This window comes from Seriola aureovittata, chromosome 10 (assembly GCF_021018895.1).
Source record: "Seriola aureovittata isolate HTS-2021-v1 ecotype China chromosome 10, ASM2101889v1, whole genome shotgun sequence".
NCBI classification, from domain to species: Eukaryota; Metazoa; Chordata; class Actinopteri; order Carangiformes; family Carangidae; genus Seriola; species Seriola aureovittata.
Genome location: NC_079373.1, coordinates 3,114,552 through 3,142,371, shown reverse-complemented (window position 1 = coordinate 3,142,371; position 27,820 = coordinate 3,114,552). Strand labels below are relative to the sequence as shown.

The window sequence follows — 27,820 nt, the reverse complement described above, 5'->3', positions numbered from 1 at the left end:
TATGCTGCCGACCTGACTGTAACCAGCGACTGACATGACAACACACACACACATACACACACACACACACACACACACACACACACAAACACACACACAGACACACACACACACACACACACACACACACACACACAAACACACACATAGACGAAGAAAATAAAGCATTTTATTTTGTGAAGAGAGATGAAGGCTTGAGGAAGGCTCTGGAAGAAGCTGACATGAAAAGACGCACCAGGTAAATTATTTTTATTTTCTACGTTAACCACGCCATAATCCAGTCATTCACTGTGTGACAAAGTATGACAGGAATAAAGAGGAAAGAGGGAGAAAGAAATGACATGATATTTGACATGACTTTAAAATCAGATAATTTCAGATCAGGAAATAATACAATGTTACATTAGTACAAATACAGCATAAGAAATAAGTAGTATTTGTCATGGGGGACACACAGTATCTAATCTTATTGCACTCTTCATATTTGACCATCTAAGTCACTTGTTGACATCTTGTCATGTTAATTATCCACTTTCCCCATTTTCTGTTCAAACATTTCCTTTAATCCTCAAACTCAAAGGTCAGTTTTTCCATCCTGACTAATATCAAGCTGATCCTCTTTTTGACAGTTATGTTGTAGCTCATAAGTCGAGGCTGTCAGCAAAGCTCCATGCTGTTCCATTCACTCAAATTCATAGTGCGTCACCGATCACACACTGAGGTGATATCTGATGCCACACAGTCATTTATTAATGGCCACTGAGCTGTGGAGCAGGTGTAGTGTCGGTGCCTTGCTCAAAGGCAAGCTCATTTTGAACTACTAACTACAGGTTACCCATTCTCTCTCTCTACCAACATTTATTCTACTTGTGTGGTGATCACCAGTGTGCTGCCTTTAACAGGTTTAATCAGATGCCATATATCTGTTATCATTGTGTCCAGAGAGAAAAGACTGGGTCAGATTCCGGCTGAGGAAACAATGGAGCCTATCAGTGACAGTCTGTCTTATTTTTAATTTTAAGGAGGACTGAATTTAATAAATGCTACTGAGAACTAAAGCAAGGAGAGGGAGGAAACTAGTCCATCAGCCGAATGACCACCTTAAACTTGGACAGCAGAGAAGAGGGATCGTAGACATGGTTGTCTTTGGGGTTGATGGTCTGTATCTGAGCCAAAGTGAGCCTGAATTTGTGGCCTTTAAAACTAGAATGTGTAACTTTTCCATATTAAAATGTCTAAAAACAACTAGACCTATATAATATATTTTTTATTAAATTGTGTACTTACATTATTCCAAATGTTGTCAGCAATTTTCAAACCAGAGAAATCCTCGATTTTAATCATGGTAATGTTACGTTTTATTTGGTTGCCTGTTGATGACATCATACCCTGTATGTGCATGGGTCAACGTTGTGGAAGCTCAAAATTGACTTTTATCCAGTTTTAAATCATGTTTCTCAGATACATTTTTACACCTTGGTCGTTTTCAACTATATATTTTAACGGGATGAAGGATTTTAGTTATCTGACGTCTGGATCTTAAAAATCTTATCTAAAACAAGCCAGGCAAACGTTAGTGGTAGCTCAGGTCCTAGCCCCTCCCAAGACATGCTGTGTCTGTTGAACAGCTTCAGAGAATCACAGATTTTTATCAGGAAACGGCTTTATTCAGTGTTTTTACTGGTTTGAATCCCCTGGTCTATTTGTTATGGAGAGGAGGACACCTCTGTGGAGAATTCGGCGGCTGTTAAAAACCTCCTGAATGTCTGTTATCAGAGAAAAAAAGCCATGCAGGCAAACGTTAGGCAGTCTCAGCTCGCAGCCCCTCCCACATGTCCTGTGTGTTTAAGAAGTAGCAGCCTAAAGTGTTTGGTGACTTGCAACTATTTATGACAGGTGGTTAATAATTGCTTCACTTTATGCCTAGAAATGATCTCTATTGTGCAAATAAGTCAGACTTACTATAGTTTATGTCCGCCAAACATCTCCTCGTGTGACATTTGTGTTGTAAAGCTTTGATCCAGCGTTTAGTCCAGACTGAGTTAGATCAGCTCCTGGCGTAGTCTTGACGTACCCTGTCCACAGTTAAAGAACAGATCGATACCACTCTAACTGACAGCCAGGAGATGGTAATGCTAGCTTAGCATAAAGACTAGAGAAGGGGGGAACAGCTGCCTTGACTCTGTCCAGCTGTGGAGGAGCACCTTTAAAAATATGTTTATCACACAAGTGTATAAATGACAGGTTGTGGTTATAAGGGTTTCTGTATGATTTTAACAAATAGGATAATGTGTTTATTACTTTGCAAGAGCTGCCGGCAGGTGGATATTGTTAAGTGAAAAAGCACATTTTCCAAAATGTTGATTTATTCCTTCAGTAGTTGGACATGTTTGGAAATACACTCGATCTTGAATTGATAAGTTGCCTCTCCCACTTTATTGATATCTCATGTTGAATAGACCTGTGTATATAAAACTGCAGCACAACAGGAAGCCCTCCGACCAGCCGGTGCTCCCGAGGCGCCTCCCCCAGCCGAGCTCGCCGGATCAGCTCCACAGAGCGGTGGACGCGTAATGGAACGGAGAGTGGATGCGCTTTGATTTATCACAGAATAGTAGAACTAAATTACTTTTCATTTTATGTCCACCTCAATTTATTAGAGGCAGCCCTCAGGAGGGGAGGTCCAGCATGTGTGTGTGTGTGTGTGTGTGTGCTCGGGCTGCGAGATGAGTTTCACAGTAGGCCTCCTGCTCACTGGTTAATCAGCTTTCAGCAGACTGTGAAACCTGAAAACAAACCTCAGGACCTTGTAGCTGAAGAAACAGTTTGTCCTCTAACAACCTCCAAATCGTTTCAAGCAGTTAGGACAGATGAAATGGCTTTATTCAGGAATTCAGGATTTTAGGAATGTGGCTGTAACTTTACCAGAAATGCACTAGGAGGCATCATAAGTGCATTATTGTGAGGATATTATGTTAAAGTGATCTTAATGCATTCATTCAGTGTGTTTACACCTTGAGTGCAGTATTAGGAGTTATTTGTTACACCTGCACGCTTGGCAGCACCTAATTTGCTAATTTGAATATTGCTTATTAATGCCTATCCCCAGTGGATCTTGTTAAAGCTTCACCAGGCGCCGTTTCAGCTCTGGCTCTCAATCTGAGGTCTGCAGACCTACAGGGGAAGAGGGGACAGGGCTTCATGACATCCCCATAAAAATAAAGCTTTTTATGTTTGTGTTATTTAAAGCTGAACAGTGTATTTCACCCATTGGTGCGTTCCAACGTTTATGCTCAGAACAAGACGTAGGCTATATGAATAATCATGGTCAGTGAAGGATGATTCTTAGTATTGTCACAAATATATGCACTTGAACAGAGTTCTCTCTAATGCAGTTCCAGAGGATCTGCACGGAATGTTTTATGTCGTTCAGTTAGAATTAATATGAGGCTTCAGCAGTCTGAGTTAGACAGATTAATAAGGTATTGTCCGACATCACAATCTTTTTTTTTTTTTTTTTTTTTGCAACATACACTGCTTTTGTTTTCCTGGACAGTGCTTCACTGCTGAACAGCGATGGAGGGATTTTACACAAAAATCACCAACTTCAGAAGATACTTGTCTGATTTGTCGAACTCTGACTGTTGAAGCCTCATATTCGCTTCAGTTAGCTCAAAGATATGTGAGAACGGAACATAGCATTAAAGGGCTGCCAGTTGTACAGAGTGCTCACAATCACTGTGCGTTTGATTTCAGATGAGGGATATGAGAGACTATCTTGGTTAGTTACTCATCCTCCCTCAGCCTTGTCAAGGTAGACAACGTTGGTTCTCAAGAACTCGAGTCTTTCCATCAGCCACCCAGAGTGAGTCTTCTGGCGACAGTCGTCCCTCTAGCATCAGAGAGTGTTGTGTGGTGAAAGAGAAGCACAGAGTGGATTGTGAGTCCAGCTTCCAAAGGGAAGGATCTTTTATATGTTGTTCACACTTCACAAGAACGTGGCCACAAAGTTCAACTTACACAAATGAACTAGCACACATTCATTTCTTCTGTTTTTCTTAAATGAGCTGCTCTGATTCTTTTTCAGTGGAACCCCCTCCATCCATCCACCCCCAACCCCCCTATCACTGCCTCGCCCCAATTTGCTGAACACTACTATAGAATTACACAGAGCTTTGTTTTAATTAAACAGTTGGATTCCCTGGTCTGCAGCAGTACTAAGTCAGCTGCTAGGTGCGAGCCAGTGGCCGCTAGCTGTGGGTGTGACTCACATCCAGAGTCGCTGCTGGTGACCGTGGAACCCGATTCCCTTCCAATTGCTGCTGAGTTGCCAGCACTTGCCTTGCCGGGCGCATATCAGGTGCTGCCGTAAAACACAGCTCTTCGAAAGCGTTAATCAGAGTTAACCTGAATTTAATCAGAGGTCACTCAGAGTTAACCAGAATTAGCTCTTGCAAGAGCTGTGATAATTTCATCAGTTCATGTACAACACTGCCTGTGAGTGCCAGTCAGATTATGCTGAGTTAGTGAAGAGGGCAGAACCAGATGGTGTGAGACAGGGCTGAGTGGTATATCAACTTTTTAAGGTATATCGATATGTTTTCGAGCAAGATATAGGATGAGACAATACCGTTTATTAATATTGATTGATATTGATATATACAATAGTTTGCAGTTGTGTTACATAACCCGTTTCTTCTGTGAAACCGTGTCAGTGTTCACATCTCTCTGAAGAAGACCCACTGTTTTCCATACATAGGCCACACGCCTAGCTGGTGATACGCTTTATATGAGGCATTTAGGGAACAATGGTAAATTGTAGCATCTGCCAATAGTCTGCATGTGAGGCGTTTAGGGTTGTTTACAAGTCTCTGTCACTCAGCACAATCATCAACACACCAGAAGTAAATTCTCAACCTGTGTGAAACACTGAAGACCTGGTTTGTAAAAAGAAAAACAGTGGGTCAGTTATTGGAGATGGTTCAGATCTAACATCAGATGAGCAGTTCTGTTTATGGTTTTATTATTATCTGGACAGCTGTGTGTTTTGTTAATCAGAAGAGGAATAACTGTAATTGGCTTTCTGTATATCCTTAGACATAGTCATATTTTTATTTGATATAGGCTGTTTTACTTGATTTTTCCTTTATGTTTTGCAGCTATGTATTTTCAAACAGGGAAGGAAACTCGGTCTTTGCACTTTATTTTGACCACAGTCTGTTTTAATACAAATTCTTACATGTGGCTTTGACTTAAACTGAACATTTAGCCCACCCCACTACCGAGACATGATCTTTGGTCCTTCACGTCCGGTCCTAGTGTGAGACAATGTTCCCGCTGTCATGTGACGTGAGCGAAAAACAAATTAAATCTAAAAACTGCAGTATTGCGTTAAGTCAGCTGTCAACAGATGAGTGTCACTGGATCAATGACAGAAGAACAATCAAACCAAGAGAGATGAGTCATGCAGGGTATCTTCAAATCTAATGGCAAGATTTCTATGATATAGTGACAGAGAATGGTCTGCTGCCCTTTCCTTGAACGACCTCATCGAGCCAAACTTTGACACACTAAGAAATATAAGATTTCAGTCTGTTCAGCACCACAGGTGGAACAGTTAGCACTCTGGGAGCTTTTCTCTGATTCCAACCCTGAAGACAAAATGTCAATTTTGTACACAAGACAAAAAAAAATTTCCAGAAAAAAATGAACTTGCAGCTGATCTTCTCCGTAAGTGATTTGAGCAGTTACAGTGCTAAATGTACAGGCAGCTAAGCCTCAGTGCCGTTCGAAAACCACCAGCTTGCATTGTTCTTTCACCCCCACTCCCCCCCACCCCTCCTTTGTTTATCTGCTTGCATGAGCACTTTTGCTTCCAAAACAGAGTTTATCAATGGATTCTCGCCAGAACTGCAGAGACCTGAGGGAGTCACAGAGTGTGTTTACATATGCATCAGTATCCTGATGATTGATTATATTCAGGATATGATGTTTACATAGAACAAGAAAAACCTGTTTATTCGTTTGCCTGTATACGTGATCATCACAGTATCTTGATGTTTCACCGGTGAGATGGTTCAGAAACCTGGATAAGGTGTTTACATGACACAGTATCCTGGTCTCTGTCAGAGGTAGTGTATCCAGGTTTCTGAAAACCAGGATAAGCTGTTTACATGCACAAAAACATAATCAGGATACTGTGCATGGAAACACATCACAGAGAGAAATTCTGTGTATGTGTTAATGTGTGTGTTTGACACTGACATATGAAGAATTAAGGTGAGTTCAATTTCCCATTTGTTCAATTAATTGAACTCTTTTTCTATTTCTAGGCGACTGAATTGAGGCCTGAGAGGTGTTTGGAAGACCTGGGATCATTTTGTCCAACATGTCCTTCTTCGTCACTCTTTTAAATTAGTATATTAAAATAAGAGTTAATGCTCTAAATGAAGAAGAAGAAGCATGGCAACATTTGAGTGTCATGCCCCGCATCACTTAGTTTTAATGAAATGAACTGAACCTTTCATTAACAAACACTTGGAGGATAAAGAAGCCAGCCGTTAGCAGATATGACCAACAACGTGAGCTCCAGAATCGACACCCCGACCAACATCTCTCTGAGTTCCAGCGTCCCCGTCTCCGAGCTGCTGGAGTACAAGACCGTGTCAGTGTTCCTGGTCCTGCTGGTGTGCGGCGTGGGCATCGTGGGCAACATCATGGTGGTCCTCGTGGTCCTCACCACGCGCCACATGAGGACACCCACCAACTGTTACCTCGTCAGCCTGGCCATAGCCGACCTGACGGTGCTGGTGGCGGCGGGGCTGCCCAACGTGTCGGACAGTCTGACGGGCACCTGGGTTTTCGGCCATGCCGGCTGCCTGGGGATCACCTACCTTCAGTACCTGGGCATCAACGTATCCTCCTGCTCCATCACTGCCTTCACTGTGGAGAGGTGAGGATGAGCAACAACCAGCTGACACTGTTCACAGAACAGCTTGTGCTTGCTTGTACTATTGTGAGTTATTATTTGCACGTTACAGAAAACAAGAGTTTAACTTTATGCTCTTAACAATGTGGGGAGCACCAGAAACCGCATCTGATCCAAGCCAATGATCTCAGCTTAATTCGATCGGAAAAAATCTTTTTACAGAAACACTTCTAAAACATTGGTGACAGTTGATGTTTAAGGACTATACCGGTGTTTTTGGCCATTAAAGGTCAAAAAACATTTAGAAGTGGGGATAGACAGTATACTGTTTATAGCCCCATCTGTGACCTCAGAGACTGTTCCCCCAGGAAGAACCACAGCATCAGTTGTTTCAGCAAATGCCATAAAACGACACAAGTTCAAACCGTCTAGTGGCTGTAAAACTGCAGGAGCAAAGGAGGATGGAGTGTGACATTGTTATAGATCAACAAAGTCTGTGTTGTAAGGCAGTAAGGCTGAAAGTGAAGATTGATTTGAAGTGAAGATTGATTTGAAGAGTCAGTATACTAGATTATAAAACAACTGCCTACCTCAGGATGTCTTAAAACTACAGAACCTTTCATGCTGTATGAAATCCATGGAAACCAGTGGCTGTGTGAAAGGCAGAAAAATCTGACAAGAAAATTGAAATACTTGAAAGCATCTTGGAAAATGTTTGACAGTAATGGAAGTTATAAGTGGAAGCAGAAACAATTATATGGTCCTTTACATTCTTGCACATAATTCCCTTATTTTGAAACGTCTAAACTGACTGGACACTGTTCAAAAATGTTTCATAAAAATCCTTAGAGCATCTTTGACCTTTCTGTTTATGATTCAAGATAGAAGGATATTTATCCTACATCTGCTTTCAGACAGGCACCTGTTTATGTAAATGTGATGGCAGATGTCTAAATAAGCGCTGAAATCACCTTTGCTTAAACATCACAACAGCAATCTTACTAGGTTGGACGGCACAAGTCTGAACGGAACGTCATCAGACATACATGACTGCAGCAGCAGTTCTGTCTTCTAACATCAATGTAATACATTTAATATCTTGATCATAATTTCTAATTCATAAAAAATAGGTAAATAAACTATTAACTTATATTTAGGCTTTGAGGAGATCTTCACATATCAGCTCTGTCTATTTTTCTTCTTTCTATGCAACAAAATAAACTGCTACAACCATAGTAATAATTGGTATCTCCTCACCAATGACACTGTCATCCTGTAAAAAAAACCCGACCCCATAGGTAGTCTGAGCAAGCAGCTTTTTATAACCCATAGTTAAGTTTAATTGTTAGGTGGCATGACTGTGGTAATTATCACAGGAGCGAGGAGAAAGTTAGGTGACTAAGTATGTACAGCGAAAAAAGTGTATGTAAGGAGGCCATCACGGTTGGTTTTCCGTTTCAAACCGACAGTCAACATTGGTTCTTTTACCCATAACTGCTCTACAACCTTAAAGGTCTAAAGGTAGATGTCTATGTGTTGTTTGATTATAAAGCAGGTCTAGGTTCTATACTAAGATTGTAAAAGTATCAAAGCCTCAGTCCGCAGAGAAATACACACAGCCTGTGTTCAGAAACTGAGCTTTAAAACCAGCTGTCAGGACTTCTGGAACATTGTGATGTCATAACAAAACAATCACTGCCCTCAGCCATGCCCCAAGCCCCGCCCACCTGGACCCACCATCCAACCTTGCAGGATTTGGTTTCTCTGAGTGTTTACCTGAAATCTGCTATATTCAATCAGAAGAGAGGCTCAGAGCCTCCTCTCTTCTGATTGGCTCACTGACCTGTTGTTACTCGAGCTCCAGAGAGAAGCCTGAGAGAGGAGATGTAAAACTACATTGGGATGGGCAAACAGTCAACACAACAGCCAAATATGGGATCTTTAATCGTGGGTTTATTACTGTAACCATGACAATGAAAGTTCTCTAACCTAAAGGAAGTACTTTTAACCCAAACCATGACCCTTTCCTAATCCTAACCAAACCGTGACCATCCCACAACTTCCAACCTGTGTTTATCATTGTTACCATGACAACAAATTACGGATTGTATGTTGAAGGTAGGGACAAACAACCTACATTATGTACAGTTATTTAGGTTGTTACTGATAGATTGTTGACAGTAAAGATATTGACACCCAGGTTTAGTTACTTGTGTTTGAACCCTCCATTTCCTCTTCGCCTGCAGGTACATAGCGATCTGCCATCCAATGAAGGCTAAGACAGTGTGCACAGTGTCCAGGGCCAAACGGATCATCGCTGGGGTTTGGATCTTCACCTGTGTCTACTGCATGCTGTGGTTCTTCCTGGTGGACATTCAGGTTAGAGAAATATACTGTGCTTTCCATAACGGTTTGTGTGTTACTGATTTAACTGGATGTGGGCCCGATCACAGTAATCTTCAGTTACTGATTCAAAAATAAGTCAGAGGATACGTAAAAATTCACAGAATGAGAGTGAGGGGTACAGATGAAAGTTTTCTTTGTATGTTTATTAAATGGCTAATTTGTTATGTGAACACACTTGTAGGCTACGCTCGAAAATACAATAAATACAATAGTACCCTTTACAGGTGCTGCATAGTGTTTCAATAAGTGCATGAGTCATGAACAGGCGAATGAAACATTTGAGATTACCAAGACCTCTTTTGTGTAAATGCTGGCAAGCGAGGGGAATGTGTAGAGCTTTTTAAGAGCCCTGTGCCATTTCTCAGAGTAGTATTATTATGTTTAGATGCAATAGATGATTATGTGGCTCTCAGCCCAGAGCCAGTCTGTGCGCCACTCGCCTGTTTTATTAACGCGTTATCTGTGATAACTGTGTGATATTCAGGTCGGCCAGGACGGACATGTGCAGTGCGGATACAAAGTGAAACGGGAGCTCTACCTGCCCATCTACCTCATCGACTTCGCCATTTTCTACGTCATCCCGCTGCTCCTCGCCATCGTGCTGTATGGCCTGATAGCACGAATCCTCTACCTCAGGTACTGCAGATCGTCTTTCAAACCATACTGAGGGATTAATATATTAGTTAATATACTAATAAGAGTAATTCCTCCCATTTTACAGATGAAGATCAGTTTATCCATCGTGAAGAGTACTCTTCCTCTGTGCGAGAGGAGATGTAAAACTACACTGAGATGGTTTTTGGTTCTTAAAAATCACAAATACATCTTCTTATGGATCAACACAAGTGTAAAATATGGACCTTTAATCATGTGTTGATTATTGTGACAGCAAAGGTCCTCTAACCTTTCCAAACTTAGCATTTTAGCTAATTTCATTGTGTTGTGATGGTTGTCGGGCAGACACAGATACAAGATTAATGACAATTAAATTAAATTCAATTAAATTAATTCTCACATTTATAATTGTTTGTTTTGGTAATTGTTAATTAATTTGTTAAATTTCACTGATCAGTATTTTTATATTGCCAATGTGTCAAATGACTAAGTATATGACGAAAGGAATTACTTGTGCTGAACCCACAGAGAGCTGTAGCATCTTTCAGCTTATTGTTTTGGTTTCACTTCCCACAAGTCTCCTGTTCTGGTTCAGACTCACTGCCCTGATCTGCTTCGTTTCCACCTGCAGCAGGCAGCTGTTGTCAGTGAAAAATCTCTGTCTGCCACCTGCCCACGACCAAACAGCAGAACAGACAGAAACAGCTCTAACCTGATGAACACAGTGGAGCATCTAGCAGCTAAAGAGCCAGATATATTGCTAAGGGGAATTTGGAGAACAAAACAGAGCTTATATCGGGTTAACGTTCATTAGGTGGACACAAACACAACTCAAAATGAATGCTAATGTTGCTGTGTCTGGATGTGTTAATAGCAATTGTTTGCTAGCACTTCTGCCACAACAACTTTATAATGTGTCTTAATAATTTTGCAGCTTGTTCTTGCAGCCCCCAGATGCACAAAAACAGTTAATACTCTTTTAGAGCTGCTGTATCTTATCGTTTTACAGAAATGCAGCTTTACTAGTGTATGCCTCAACATGTATGCACAGTGGAAAAAAAGACATAATGGATGTTGTTGAAGGTGTTTTTGGCAGCCTTCTGTCATAGAAGTGCTTTTCAAACAGGTTGTTTCAGGAGGTCCTTCACCCTGACAGAATTAAATGCTGAGAGAAAAACAAATTCTGCTTGTTCGGACGACAAATCTCCTGACAAATAAAGGTGAAGTCCAAAGACATCCAGCACTGACATAAAATATGAATGGCAGGTTTAATCTAAAGGTTTGTATTTGGCATTCAGAAGCCCCGACCAGCTGAGACTTTTGCTGGATTTTGAGCCTAATGAGGAAACCCAACAGCGCATGTTAGCACTAATACATTAACCCAATCAACTAAGAAACCAAACCTAGCAACCAATTAATGCCATGTCACTCCCTCTGTGGGATGAATGCGCTAACACGCTGCTGGTGTCTCTCCAGCCCTCTGCCCAACCACCCTGACACCAGCGCCACCACGCTGCGGCGGAGTTGCCGGGAACCCTCTGAAGCAGGGAAGGGGGGTCGCCAGGGCCGGCCAAAGAGCGCGCTCTCCTCCAGGAAACAGGTCTGTGCCTCATCCCACATTTACCCCCTCTCGCATTAACTCCTTCTGCACTCTCCTTTCTTGTCGTAACATCTAGTCCTATCTGTCAAGTAATTGCTCCGAGATAGCTTTGGTCACATTTGACCCTGGTCTCATCTGTGGCTGTGTATGTGATCCTCTGAGAATATATAGGCCATGATTCCCCCTTAACAGCGTCAGAAAAGTGCCCTCTTGCTGGCTCTTTGTCCCGACTGTTATGAGGTCCTGAAGGCAATTGAGGCGGTTATGACTTCCTTCCCTCAGGCGGAGCAGTCAAAGAGCCTTCTTGCTGAGAAAGCCCCTCTATCCCGCTCTCTCTCTCTCTCTCTCTCGTTCTCTCTCGGGTTGTATGGAGGTTTTTCTGTGCTCATGGATGTAGAACACATTCAGTCAGGCTATTTAGTCTTGAAAGCATCTAGTTTCATAAGCCCTTATCCACTCAGGAGTGCTATGACAAAGCTCCTTTTAGTCCAGAGGGGACTAGTTTTGTGTTTTGCTCTTTCAAAAGTTGTATTGCATTTGAACAGAGATTTCTGTTCTCTGCAAAAGCATTTGAAGTATCTGTCTCTGAATGTCAGAGGGTTTTCAACATGTTTGCCTAAAAATATTCACATATTTGAACAATAAGAAAAGAGATTGGCCAATCATTTTACTGAATTTCTTCCAACTTAAAGTTATGACTGAATCACCGTAAAAGAAAACTAAACAGATCTTAAAGGGAGAGTTCAGGTTATCTGACACAAGGTTGTGTGAGGTACTTATCTATAGTGGCGAAATATAGACGAGCACTGGCACAGAAGCTGAGTGATGAGTTGCTATGGAGGGGGCCATCTACAAAAAATATGTTTTAGCCACTTGAAAAATACCCACTGAAAAAAAATGCTAATATCAGTTGGAGTGTGTGCTTCATTTTGAATATTTTCACCTCTTTATCTGCCGTCAAACAGCCTTCTCCTTTAGAGCTACATTCTCTCAATGCTGAACTGCCGCACCTACAGCGCACAATGTATTACTCTGCAGAGAAGCCGAAGAGTCCGACAGAGCTAAGCGTAGGTTCACTTGTGCGTAGGAATACGTTAGTTTCCTTAACACCTCACAAGTGCAACCTCACGTCAAATAACTCAAACGATCACTTTAAGCCCAAGTTCCTCAGCATGTTTCAAATGAAGTGCTTGTCGGATGGGACTCCCTGTCTGAGTGCGGAGTCGTGGAGCTGTGTCCAACAATTTTTGTAACTTCACATCCGCATCCTCAGTTTCGTGTATCCCTCCGTTCTGGTGACATGGGCATACAGTGTTTTCTACCTGGACCTTTAGTCTGTTAAATAAATAGATTTAATTAAACACTGAGGGGGAAAACATGTTAGTCTATAATTACTTTAGTTTTATGTCACTGACTAGGTTATAGAAGTTGCAGAATACATTTAACGATTTCAAATGGTTCCACTGAGCTTTTGTCTACAAGGATTTTTTTCGTGAACAGGAATCTGCAATTCATTCCATGCAAAACCCATACACCAAGCACATGTTATTCAGTGAGACCAACCAACACGATGGTCATGATGCACCATTAACACTACAGATAATTCCTTGCATGCTGTCTGTGGCTGGCAACCACTTTGCTCTTTTTGGATAACAGCCACAGAAAATCTTTCCTCACTCTTGAATCTCAGAATCTCTGCATCTCCACCCCTGTGTTTGTTTAGAGACGTCTCACAAAACCAACATTTCCCCCAGTGGTGCAATAGTCTTACATATCTCCCTCTGAGGCAGCAGCAAGCCCAGTAAGTTAAAGGGGAAATATGTATGATTTGAACTACTTCATGGCACAAAATAACCACCCTTAAATTACTCATTGATGATTTGTGATTTGTTGATCACTAGTAATGCACCAGTTCATTTGTTAATTAAAACCAGCCATTACTTCACCACATGGTAATATTTCTGTCCTGTGTAATTTTAAATACAGAGAGGTGACCACTTTCCTGTCCTGCAGAAACATGGTGATATTTCAACAGGACATTAGAAAGGCCAAATGTACAGATAGAAAACAACTGTGAACAGTGGTCACATACTTCCTCCGCTGTAATGTTTTTTGTGATATGTAGTTTCCCAATTATATTTCTACCTTTTGAGTGGTTATAGTATCGACTTGGAAGCCAAAACCCCAGGCTGAAAAACATTCCCTCTGAAATCTTTGGCTTTCTTCATGTTTTTTACTATCAATACCAAATTTGGTGTAATTCTGTTATAAATACGCAAAATCCCTCAAAAAAACATGCCCACCATCAATCAATTACATTTGTAAATGGTGGGACTTAGCAGGAAGTTGTCCATAATTCATTAACCATTCAATCATCATAAATCTTGGTAAAAAAGTTCAGTCCCTGTTTGGGAATATTTTTAGCCTGGCCCATAGGGGGCGCCACAAATACCAAAAACATGTACCTGAAAATACTGGTGGACAGAACTCCACCAGTGTTGGTGCCCATGCTCTGGCGACAAGTATTAACCAAAATCTGCATATCGGCATATTGATTGATGAATGTGGGCGTGGTGTTTTCATCAATATCTGCCATCTTATGCTGTTTCTAAGTTGTGAGCTGGAGCAAAGTAGAGATATGAAACTTGACACCATAACTAGAAAGTATGTGCAAATGCTAACCCTTCCCAATCAGCCTGATGGTGGCGCTATAATTAACAGCCAAAGAAGTAAAAACTATGAAAGGCCGACCGACTTGAAATTTGGCACAAATATACATCTCAATGAATTCTACAAAAAAAGCCTCTTGGACAATAAAGCTCACCATGATGGATTTTTGGAATTTGCATAATGTGAAAAACAATAATGTGACATAGACTTTTTGGATTCTGACTCGATTGACACTAAATTTAATTTATAGTCTTGTGAGCCTGAGATAAACAATTTATTAAATGGGCAAGATCGGTCAAAAAACATGGCCTCCATAAATCAAAAAACTTTGCAAAGGCCAGGGCTTAGCAAGAAATTGACTCAGAATAATCAGTGACATTCAGCACTGTGTCCTAAACATCCACATCAATACACTTAATACTTAAGTTATACACTTATACACAATAACAATGAATCGAACATACTACACAACCTAAATCAACCCGTAGCTGAACATTGAACGTAGCTTACATTTTTAAAAGGAGGCAGGGGAGGACTAACAAATATTACATGGTGAAAATAATGTTTAAAACACTTCAATTAAAGAACATCTTAATGCTACCAGGTGTATATGCAATGCTATTTCAATGCATATCCGCTGTTCCCAGGTGAGACCCACACAAAAGCAACCAATAAATCCGAGTCAGGCACTTTGCAGCCTGTGCATACAACTGATAATTACAACACCACAGTGGGTGTCCATGTAGCAATATGAAGCTACATAAATCAAACAGCTGCTACTTCCTATAGAAATAACAGCAGGATAAAGCAGCAGAAAAGGTGGAGATGAATAAACAACATAAACTCCACGGGCAGCTGCAGCTGACAGAAACAAAACGCTACGTTGCCATAGGCAACACAGTAGTTGTGGATGCTCTCCTCAGTACAGTGAGTTACAACCATCAGTCATTTTCGCACACACCCGTCTGAACGTCACCGTGTGAGTCTGTGAGTCCACAACCTGCTCTACATCCACCTTCTTTGCTTGTTCATTCTCACTGTGAAATATAAACACTGAGCTGGATGAGCTGCAGTCTCTTCAGGGTCTTCTTAGTTACTTAGTAACAAATGATGTGTATTTAGGAAATTGTCGCAAAAGCAAGACAATTAGGCATGTGGCCTCCAACCACCAAGGACAACGGGCCCAGACCGGGTTTGAACACTGACGCTGCCACGGGAGGGTGAGCACGTCTGTGCGTTGGTCAGAGGCTTCTCCGAATCTGTTTCCCAGCCTTTCCCTATAAAACACCCTGCACTGCAACCTCGGATTTTCTTGGTTTCCGGTGTCTCACCAACTTCAACCAAAGAATCTTCAGCTCCACACTGCTGCAGCTTCTCCTCTTCCCCACACCAAAAACAGCTGCTACCATTCCACACACACACACACACACACACAAACGCTTTTCTTCTGCTAACTGGGTGAATTGAAAAATTACAATTGTTTTTTCGATACAAACATATTAAGATGACTCTGTTAGTAGTGATGGTCATATGTGTCTTTGCCTTTGTTTTCCATAACTTCATTCTGATTCTTTGTTTGTTCTACTTATGTTAAAGTTTGTCCTTTGTTAAAGTGAATGTGTGCATTATAGAAAGTCTGAACTGATCACCAAGACAAACAGTTTTATTAGTCTTATTATGCTGACTGAAATTATCGCCATGTAATAATGCTGATTAACAACATTAACACCATATCTCCCCAAACATATGGTAGACAAAATAAGGTGTTATTTACTAATGGACACTTTAATACTTGAATTTAGAATTGTTCCCGTACACATTGTGAAGATGGAACAAGTATGTGATAAGTCTCACTCTATGTTTAAACAGAACTAAATCAGCTGAAGTGACCTTTGTCGGCTTTGTCAGGCCTTAAACCCAATTACTGCTGCTCAGGGTTTTAATTTTGGGCAATTTAACTGTTTTCTACTGTAGCATACAGTGACTGCTAAAACCAGTCCCTGGAAATGAGGTTGATGAGAGCCATGAGAGTGAACCATGCAGCCAGGTTTTAAAACTAAAACAATGAGCTGAGTGAAGTTAAAACTTTCTGTATACCTGAAGGGAACTACATCTGTCGTTCTCCATTCACACATTTAGTTATTTTTTCCATTGTTAATATAAAAATAATTTGTGCAGCTTTAAGATTTTTTAATAGGCTTACAAGAGCCAAATATTTTGTAACACAGTTGCTAATTTTTGTAATTATGAATAAGAAGGCAGCATTTTATGCCCATCAAAGCTATTGTTTTAACTGCTAGTCATCTATAACAATGTCTGTGTTGAAAATGAATGGGCATTTTACTTATGGACCGCTGGATGTTGAATTGTGTCTGCAGTTTCTAGAGGTCAGCAACAGAGGTTATTCAGATAACAGATAATAATCATTTAATTTAAACTTCCTGTCCAGACATGTTTTGAACTATGTAAAATACTTTACTTTGTTTAACATGGTTTTCCACATAAAAAGTGAAAAAAAATTGGAAAACTGGGGCTGGAAGCAAATCTACGTTTACTTCCTCATTGAAAGATTCTAGGTCAGGCCTTGTGCCCCGCCCACCACCTGCTTGCTCCAGGTGGACAGGTGAAAGAGCAGAGAGTATCAAGATGGTTAGAGGAGAACCAGAACCAGAGACTAGCAGACGGATCAGAACGGTTAGCGCAGTTAGCATCTTTTATTTGTTTATGTTGTTTGTTAGCTTGTAACTGGCAGTGGCTGGCACAGTGTTAGTGGTTGTGCTAATGCTAACTCTCTCTCTCTGTACTGAATAGGTTTAAGATTTATGTAGCCCTGCCCCCCGTCCCCACAAGTTGACAGGATTGGTTCCTTAGGTTTGTGACATATGAAACCCTGGCTGTCTGAATCTGTTTTTATGAGACTGTCATTGGTTCACTGCAGTTCAAGGTGGAAACACTCAGTCACCACATGTCCTGTATGATATGAAAACATCATATGGATATTAACAAGGTTAAAATTGGATTTTCATTGGAGGAGGTTTTTAATAGATCTTGAGTGTTTCTCATGCAGACCTACAAGCTTTAGCATTTTCTGTGTCACTGTGTGTGTGTCTCTGCATGAACACTGTGAGACTGAACCCTCAATGCGAGAGCAGAGAGAAGATCGTAATCTCATGTGTTCAAGGGGCCCCATCTAGGAGCAGAAGATTTGCATAATGTGATTTGGGATTTACATTGAAGTGTGTTTAATACTGCAGATGATTTCACTCTCTCAGTTCTTCAATAGGCACTTCATGCTCTTTCATTCATCATTTGATAGGCCAACTTAATCTGATAGCAGTTTGATAAACTTGTGTATGCCAAAGAATGGCACTTTTATGATTGGAGATTAATACAGTGTGGTGTGAGATTACTGTATAGTTTTAATCTCTGAGAGTTTCTTCATGTCTGTGATCTCCTCAAGTGCATGTTGAGGAAGAAGGAAGCTTGGTCATTGTTGCCCCAGGCGAGTCAATAGCATCAGAGGCTAAATGCTAATTCTTTAGCGCAGTGGGCAGAGGATTCAGGGACGTTGTAGTGTGGGAGGAAGCTGTTATTGGCAAAAAGAAAAAAGCACAAAAAAAACAACAAAAAACACATTTCTGTTTGTAATGCTGGAGTCAAGTATCCTGCCACCACATAATACAGCCATAATATGCATATTCAGAATGTCACCCTGATACTTTCTGTTTCATTATCGCAGTGCCGAGATAATTAGAAAGCTCTCCTCCCCGCCTCGTTTGTGTTCAATTAAACGCTTTGTTGTGCACAGATTTAACTTTTTTTTTTAATCTACCTGCTGAGCTAGCTGTCAGCGGCTCACAGCTTAAGGCATGGACACAAGCCCTTATCTCAAACAGCATTCTGCTGAGAGGAGGCATGTGCATGATACCTAGTATCAACCTGCCAGACTTTATTTTCAATTTTTTTTTTCTGCTGTGCTGTGGAAAACAGGGGCAGCTGAGCGACAGGCAGCCACGCTTCAGCAGACGTGTCACAGCACAGTGAAGCTGTCCCCATTTTCTTTTAGAATGTTGAAAGTGAAAATCCATGTCTTGTATTGTTCACTTTCAATTCAAGAAAAGAGCTGTTGCACGGGGTTACTTTTATCTTTTAATTAAAACACAAAGAGATGTGGAATTGAAACCAGCGAACATTTTGGATGAGACTGTTTTCCTTTAAAAAAACGAGCCCATAGATCATCTGTGCAGCAGCTTATTATGACCCATAGTTACATTTTGTTGCTAGGCAACATTTAGTGGTTGTATTAATTATAACAAGAGCAAAGGGAAAAGTGCGGTGACGTAGTATGAGGAGAGACAAAGTCCACGCCAGGAGGAGACTGTGGTGGATGGATGAATATGACACAGGAGAGCGGCATGTGAATCCGGCAGTTTGTGTTGTAACCATGACAACACAAACTGTCTAAAGTTGAGGTACTTATTTTAACCCAAATCACAATCTTTTCCCAAACCTAACCACGCCCATGACCGTTATTTTAGTAACTGTGTCGGCGAAGGCAGGTGCACCACTCTTGGTACAGGCTGAGTGTTCATTAACTGTGACAACCGAGGTCTGGTACACCTGCCACCGTGGGGGGGGGGGGGGGGGGGGGGGGGGTTATTTCTGGGTCGTATCAGAGGGTTGAAAAAATGACCTGTGTGGTTGTTCAGGTCGGAGGAGTTTTTGGTTTGAGTGGACAGGCATTGCAGCTGGTGTCTCAACTACACACCTGTAAGGTTTCATGTCTGTATCTTGCACAGTGGTGACGCTTTCATGATGACAAATCTGTCCACAGACAGACAGACATATAAACACCTGCCTCTGTGGTAGGTCCTGCTACAGTAGGTGTCCCACATTTTGCCATGAAGACACACACACACACCAGGTGAAAAGTCCATGGCCTCTGTGGCGGCTGGTAATAAGAAATGCAAACCAAAAGATGTAGCTCTTTGTAATAGTTTTGATTAATAGGAGTTTTTGGTTGTAGTTTCCACAGACAAAAGTAACACTGTAAGTATGAATTATCAGATTGTGAGATGAGACCGACACGTACAGCTTTAGCCTCAGTCTTTTACCACAATATTATACATGTAACCACCAAGTTCATATTTCTGAGAATTTCCAGGCTTCTCGTTTTAAAACGATTGAGCTAGAAACACTAAAAGGTAAACCAGAGATAAAATCTGCCAGCAACATAAAATGACTGACAAGCTCTGCCATCATCTGAAATCACAGACCCATTACAATTACTAACAATTGACCAGTTCTGCTGTTCATCATTTTTAACTGCATGGGCCACAGACAGCATATAGTAATAAAATATTGATGACTTTGTGGGGTTTTACTTTGCACCTGTTCTTTACCTTTTGTGAAATTTGCTCTCCAATTGCAAATTTCCTCACTGTGGGACTAATAAAGGACAGATCTTAATCAATTAAGTCATTTAGCTAAGAAGCCTCAGTTAACCCCTATTAACATGCACTCAGGCACACACCTTATTTATTGGTGTCAAATTAACACACACACACACACACACACACACACACACACACACACACACACACACACACACACACAATCTCTTTGGTGATTTCTAACGCAACATCCGATGTGTTGATGATGATTCAAACAATCATGAAGCAATCACAGCTAATCAGGGAAATGATATCGATGCATCAGCTCATGTTGCGCGGGGCTGTGGAGATTTGGCACAAACGTTCAGCTACTTGCTTTCCTGCACGGTGCGTTGATTGTTGTGGATGAATATCAATGTGATTTTCAAAGCTGTTTCGAAACCCCAGCTTATCATTAATTTGTTTTCACCAATTAATGTAATTACAAAGGCTGAGATTTTCACATCAGTAAATCATAATTACATTATCATGAACACATAAGACCATCGCCGTTAAGTCTTCTTCACTATATTTGAAATTGTTTTCTAATACATTATATTATAAATTGTACCGTTGCATTCCGTGTGAAAGCTGCTGGGTTGCTCTTGGTGATTTGCAAAGGGCTCTGGAAACCACATGTAGCATGTTTATTCTCTTCACTGAAACCAAGACCAAAAATAGCTGGGAGCAGAGGAGACGACAGTAAACATGGGAATCCTGGTCTTAATTTTGAGAAATATTCACACACTTGATCGACAATGATTAGTAAAACTGTATCTGCAACGTTTTTTGCAGCTACATATTACATCAAATAATAATAATAATACATTAAACTACGAGTGAAACTTGTAGTGCCAAACCAGGAGAGAATTCACACCCAGTTCTTCAGCTATATAAAGCTTTGTCATGGTGAGCGCTGCTCCTCACGACCAGTTAGTCTCACCCACATCAGTCAGTAAGCTCCTTTCCAGATGTGAAAAAGTTTGAGAACCACTAACCAAGGAGAGTGACTATTGGAGTGTTTATCCTGCTCAGTGTCTTTGGTAATATGCAGTTGTGTGCTAACATGTTGTTACTTTATCGGGTCTGTGTTCTGTGAATCTGTTTTGGAGACTTTCTGTCCATAAATGATCAAAAGATACTCACATTAAGAATTTTATCTAATCACATGGCTCGCATGTAACCAAGAAGAAGAGAAACAACATTAACGTCTTCTTCACCACCTACTCACCAGCATCTTAGTCTGGTGCAGCATTTCCTGAAAACTACCTGGTTCCCCTTTTCTTGCTACATGTCACAGGAAGCTGTTTGATTAAGTCAATATTAAAATTACTGTTCAAAGCCTGTGTAGCCAACGTGGAGGTTGAAAATCTTGCAAGTGGTAACAGCACCGTGGGCCCCTTCCCACTTAGATAGATAGATAGATAGATAGATAGATAGATAGATAGATAGATAGATGGATAGATAGATAGATAGATAGATAGATAGATACTTTATTTATCCCCAGGGAAAATTCAGCAACATTTGAATGGCTGTGTCTCTTCCCCACAGGTGACGAAAATGCTGGCAGTCGTGGTGATCCTGTTCGCTCTACTGTGGATGCCCTACCGGACTTTAGTTTTGATTAACTCGTTCGTGTCCACTCCTTATCTGGACGCCTGGTTCCTCCTGTTTTGTCGGACATGCATCTATGCCAACAGCGCCATAAACCCTGTGATATACAACGCCATGTCTCAGAAGTTCCGCTGTGCGTTTCGCGGCCTTTACCGCTGCCAGCGGCCAGAGGCTCATCAGAGAACACTGTCAACGATCCAGAGCGGCTTCAGCACCGTGCGAGACCCCCGGACCTCCCAGGCCAACAGCAACGGAACCAATGAGAATGTAAGGAGGAGCATCCTGAACACTGCCACTGATCCGACTACAAAGCAGAATGGGAGCAGCCATCAGGAGATAGTCAACGGCAAGAAAGCCGACCCTCCCGCTGACATCAGTTTAGCTACCTTCAGCTTTGGTGTGGATCCGGCTGAGACGCTGGCAACTGCTGATGAGGACTTGGATCGACCTTCCTCAAATAATACCACAGTAAAATTTGCAGGCACACATACAATAAACGGACAACAGGAAAAAATGTGAATAAAATAACAACAATGAGCTGTGGATTACTCAAGCAGAGAATGAAAAGAGAGAAGAAACCTGTGACCTTCGTTTATTTCCTGATTCAGAGGTGTTAGATTCTGCCGTGACCACTGAGGTCACAGGTAGATGAAAGATGAAGAGTAAGTGGTATTATTCACACTTTATTTTTTGGCCACAAAAGAGAGGCTGCACATGTTTCATTTGAAAGTGTTTATAGTGTGTGCATTATTAAACATGTTTACCGTTCAAAAAAAACCGAATTAATTCCTAGAATTTGTTTCACCTAATGAAGGTCAGTTATGAAATCAAGGATAAATATTGAATAAATTGCTTTATAGAAGATGACATTTTAATTTACCCTATCCAATATCTCCATTGACTTCCACTGAAAATTGATATAACACACTTTTGTGTATAAGAAGGAAGAGATCTTTTGAATGAATGAGTTAATATAGTCATATATAGTCAACTGAGTAACAACAGCTTCAAGAAGCACTTTCTTTTTCTCTAGTTCAATAACAAGCACAGACTCAAACATGAGCAAAAAGTCAATATAATTCATTTTACAAGATTTTGTATTTCGCTCAACAGTGTTAAAGGTCAGACAGGGGAACTATATTGTACCCTGTATATTTTCACATTTATCTTTCATTTGAAAATCTACAATATACAGTGATCAGAGGCTCACCGTCAGGAGAGGCAAACTAGGCAAATGCTTGAGGCCCCCCTAAGTGGAAAAGGGAACCCCTCATGTTGGCACATTTTACAATGACAACTATAAACTCCCTTAAACCTCCTATACACTGCATTGCTGTTGCCCCAACACCACCCTCAGTGGGCCCCTGATGATGTGTGCTGTAGCTAGTGTCAATACATTACCTGAATGTGAGGCGTTGAGGGAACATCTGCAAATTGTAGTGTCTATCAAAAGTCTGCACTTGAGTTGTTTAGGAGACATCTGTAAATTCTAAATTCTGCCAATAGTCTGTATGGCAAGGGTGGGGTTCATCATCATTATCATCATCACTATAACCATTACATCAGTCTTATCGTCATGTTTAATATCATTAATACCAAAAACATCAGTAATCAGAGTCATTATTTAGTAGTACACACCGATCATGTTTTCACATTCCTGTACATAGTCTCATAAACAGTCCAAGGCGTCGCTGCTGATTTAACCTGCAACCTCCTGTTGACACGCAGCTAGTCATCTTTAATGGTGTGGAGGTCATGGAGACAGACTGGTGTTTTCCTGTTTGTTTGCTCCTTTATATGATTGAACCTGCGATCTGTAAACTTTTGCTTGATATTTTCAGACTAAAAAAAGTATTAGCTGTTTCACTATGAACTGTATCATTGTCAGAATGGTAAAACATTAAATGTATTTAGAAAATATTGACATTACATTGGCCAGGAATGTAATTGTACTACGAGAGACCCATCAGCTTATAAACATACCAAAGACATCTTGTTGTGAGATGGTTATCCATACAGTCACCCCTTGTTCTTACCGACAAGACAACATGAGAGTGTTCAGTGTGTTAAGAGTAAAATACTGTACAGTTTATAACAGTGAATTTTTCTGACATTTCCATTAATGTGCTCTTCTCTGCTTAGCTAGCTGTGAGAGAACTCATTAGCAGTCATTTGGCAGGGATGAAATCCACAGCTCAAGTTAATTTCATGGCTTATACTTTCATGAAGTAAACTGTACATTAAAAATTATTGTTGTTGCAGCCATGCATGCATTGTTGGTTCTGGCTTACCCTGGTTCCAAGGAGAAGATGAATATTAATTTAATCTCTGTGGGTCCAGTAGCATGTTTCTACTTCTATTTGTTTATACATACATTTCTGTACATGTTATTTAAAAGAAAATGTATAAAACGACAGTTTTTGATATGATTGATATTGGAGCAAATCTCTCTGCCTCCACTATTTGTGCTAAGGTATGCTAAACATGTTCTGGACATATGTTCTGTGTGACCAGTACACTGATATATTGATGTACATTGATATATCAAACCAGTATTTTGTGCAGGAGTACACTAGGTTTTGGGGAACTTGTATGGAAGCAAAAATTGACCATAAAGATTTGAATCCTATAATAATAAATCAAATATCTAATTGTGTTTGTTCTTAATGTTGAAAATACCTTTGAATTTACAACACTGAAATATTTTTTATTTCAAGAGACAGTTTAAAGTTATGCAAAATAAAAAAAATATTGAAAAATGTTGGTTCTATCCAGCATTACCATATTTGGCACTTGAGTTTTCCATATTCCAGTGTTATTATATTTTTATATATAATTCAGTGGTATTATATTCATACATTTTACAGTGATGTATTCAGTCAGTTATAGATTCGAATCTTTTTGGCAGTTAATTGCCTCCATAAACTTGTCCCATAAGTCAGCATACCCTTTAACTGTTGAAAACACTGACACCAGTCGTCATGAGTCGCAGCCGGGTTTTCGCTCCACCGTGTTAACACCTTAGCATGTTAGCACAGATGTCCATTTTATACACTGTGTTGAGTGGTATTAGATTCCTGGCTTTATCTTTAATGTGAGAAAGTGAGTGTAAATAGTTTTTCCCATAAGACCCAGTCAGTATGAGGATGCATTAATGTTATCTAGTTGGCAGTGTGTCAAGAGACTAACTTTACAGAACATACTGCATGCAAATGTGGCCAACATTTTCTTGTTTTGGTTCCTTCCTCTTTCGTTATAGTTACTATAAGTGATGATGCACAGTGCTGTAATTGATATTTAAGTTACTGATAGTGATTAGATTGTTTTTACTTGTTTATTTTTTCTGGGATTTCTGAAAAACACTGCATGCCTACAACTTATCCTGCTGGATGCTTGTTGGCAGAATTAGACCTCAAAATGTATTTGTGTTTTTATGCTCACAGAAGTTTACTTTATTTACAGGATGTTTTTGCTTTTTCAAAACATGCTACCTAAATACGTACATGCATGTTAGCTGTGCTGAAATTTAAAGCTGCTTTAAATGATTTTTGGAGCTATAAAGCTGTAAACACCACAATGACATATTATATATTATATTACATACATTTCTTTAGCTGCTAGATGCTCCAATAAGTTAAGCATCCAGTTGCTAACTGTTTTTGTCTTGTTTGGTGCTGGGCTGGTAGTGAAGAGTGGGCTTTTTCAGAGTTATCCTGCTGGAACCGGCAGATGATGAAAGAGAGTGTGTGGTTTGTTAACCAAAATAATCAAAACATGCCAAAAACTCTATATAGAATTTAGGGGAAAGATGTCAATCCATCACTACTAGAAACCTTTTTTCCATTACACATAATCAGTTGATACATCGCTTAGTGCATCTCTAAAGTTCACACAAGGACAGTAGCTGCTTTCTTGTCTTACAAAACTCTATCATCATCCTGAAGTGATGATAGATTGTTAAGGTGGAATTGCTTTGGCTGTCTCCTTGATGACAAACTCTTTATCTACAAACATCTTTCCCATCATTCCTTTTGTAGAACTTTGTGTCATGCCTATGATTAATGTGCTATGGTTTAAATGTTCTTTTTCAGCTGTTTGCTATATGATGGTGGAGCATGTCATGTGGTGATGAATTAATTATAATGTTAAAGTTAAAAGTTAAAAAGCACATTTTCTTTGTAACATGTATTATGGTTGACAGTTAAATTGGTGTAAAATCTTTCTTTCACTATTTTGATGTACACTGTATATGTGTGTGTGTGTGTGTGTGTGTGTGTGTCTGTGTCTGTGTGTGTGTGTGTGTGTGTGTGTGTGTGTGTGTGTCTGTGTGTCTGTGTGTGTGTGTGTGTGTGTGTGTGTGTGTGTGTGTGTGAGTTAGCTATCAGAGGGGTTCACACAAAAAAAAAATGTAATTTAAGTAAAGCCAAGTGAAATGTTCTTTATGGTTTATAAAGTCCCCAGTGGCTACTGCAGAATCTTTAATTATTCTACAATGTTAACAGTGACTCACCCACATACTTCTGTACTATGCACTTTGAAATGACTTCGAATGTGTAATATATGTTTTCTTTTTTGGTTAATTGCAGTGTGTGGATTGGCTGATAGTAGTATCACAGAACTACCCCTGGACATGCCAGTCTGTGTGTGTGTGCATGTGTGAGTGTGTGTGTGTGTGTGTGTATCTAATTCTGTCATTATTAAGCCCTGGAGAGCTGCTGGTTTGTTGTGAATTAAATGTGCAGTAATCACAAATTTTCAAATGTAATGGATTTTAAAAGTGTTTATCTGTTTTGTTGCAGAAAGATGATGTTTGATTGTTCGATGAAATGTGCCATGTTCTCTGGTCTGTGGTTTCATGCATGCAGTGTAGTGGCTTTCTTAAGTCAATAAAAAAGCATTTGTTGAAGAACCTCTCAGTAACTGTTTTTGTACAGGCTGTTTATTCTAGTGGCACACTGCTGTGAGTGTGACTGTTACTACTAGTAGCACTACCGTCACTTGTAATGCAGCATAATTCACAAGATGATCTGAGTCTATGTACTTAGTGTATCAGGCAGCAGTCTACTGATTCTCTGAGTATAGTAATTAAAAAAAAGTCATGAAATGAATGATATGAAAACATGCTTAATGTGATCATCCTTACTGTATGTTTTTCACAAAATCAAACACAGGTTTATGATATTATTTATGTATATATCTATAGCTGCTTATCCAGGGTTAGGGTGGCAGCAGGTCAAGCAAAGTAGTCCAGATGTTCCTCTCCCCAGCAATGTATTCCATAATCCCGAAGCATTCCCAGGCCAGGTGAGAAATGTACCTCTCCAGTTTTGGGTCCACCCCGAAGTGTCCTACATAGATGTGCCCTGAATACCTCCAAAAGGAAAGCGTCCTGGAGGCATCCTGACCTGATGCCCGAACCACCCCAACTGGCTCCTTTCAACGCAGCAGCTCTCTCTGGATGTCAGAGCTCCTCACCCTATCTGTAAGGCTGATCCCAGACACCTTATGGAGGAAACTCATTACAGCCGCTTGTACCTGTGATCTTGTTCTTCCATCTCGTCATTACCGAGAGTGGATTCGAAAGCTTTACCTTCCAGCTCAGCTTCCTCTTCACCACACCACTGGTACAATGCCTGCTTCATTGCTACCCTCACTCATTAACAAGACCCTGAGATAGCCAGTCGCTTCACTCTGCTGCAAACCACTCAGTGCATGTTGAAGGTCACGATCTGATGAGGCGAACAGAACCACATCATCTGCATAGAGAAGAGAGGAAAGTGTATTAACATTCTGTTGTTACCTCTCTATACAGTAGTTTCCATTCTTAGTGATAGAATCGAGTTGGATTCCACTAATTCCTACATATGCACAAGGGATTCACAGTGCAGATGCTGCATGTCATCAAGCATTGCTGTTTGTAATTCTATCTCACTGATATCAGCCTCACAGAGCAATACTAAGTTACTGCTAATGCAAGTCATTTACAGCTGCTGGTCTTTCACTTAAAAAGCCTGCGACTGGCGAAACATGGGATTGTTTATTGTGAAGCAGTCACAGGAAACACGATGTTTGTCAGGGAGGTTAGAGCTGACCACAATTATTCATCAAAAAATGTGTCTGAAAAACAAGGTGATGGTCATTTCCGGCATTTTACACAAGTGGATCATTTGTGAATATTACAGGGAATCATGGCACAAGGAGCAGCCACAGTGAGAAGGTTTATTTGGCTGCATTGAAAACATGGCACACCTCCTTGGTTGTATTTCAGATGAAGCACCTGCTGAAAGACAGTTTACGACTTTTGTGAAGTTGATCCACGACACACAGTGTATGGGACCTGAATGAGAAGAGTTGACCCACAGAAGAAACAGAACTCACGGCTTAGTCTCTGCTCTAGCAGTTGTTGCTGGTTTGTCAGAAGGAGGTGGGATCTCTGCTGCTGCTGCTTTCTCCTGGTGAAAAGAAGTGTGTGGCTGCTCCATGTGTATCGGAGCAGAAACGTGACCGTCTGCACCCTCTGTGTTACTGTCCCGCTTCGTGTTTTGCATTGCTGAG

The 27,820-nt window shown here is 40.6% G+C and overlaps 1 protein-coding gene across 1 annotated transcript; it reads left to right on the top strand.

Moving 5' to 3' along the window:
* Window positions 1-26,185, top strand: trhr2 (thyrotropin releasing hormone receptor 2). The gene is made up of 6 exons (XM_056386201.1): window positions 1-238; window positions 6,333-6,952; window positions 9,175-9,307; window positions 9,819-9,970; window positions 11,426-11,549; window positions 21,203-26,185. Exons 2-6 carry the CDS (start codon window positions 6,570-6,572, stop codon window positions 21,782-21,784), a joined length of 1,374 nt encoding a protein of 457 aa, XP_056242176.1. The 5' UTR covers window positions 1-238; window positions 6,333-6,569; the 3' UTR covers window positions 21,785-26,185.
* The last annotated feature ends 1,635 nt before the right edge of the window (window positions 26,186-27,820 follow it).

Bases quoted from the DNA above. Each gene is read 5' to 3' on its own strand.
- trhr2 (XM_056386201.1), top strand. From the start codon at position 6,570: ATGACCAACAACGTGAGCTCCAGAATCGACACCCCGACCAACATCTCT. The intron at 6,953-9,174 runs GTGAGGATGAGC...CTTCGCCTGCAG, and splicing joins ACTGCCTTCACTGTGGAGAG to GTACATAGCGATCTGCCATC. The intron at 9,308-9,818 runs GTTAGAGAAATA...TGTGATATTCAG, and splicing joins TCTTCCTGGTGGACATTCAG to GTCGGCCAGGACGGACATGT.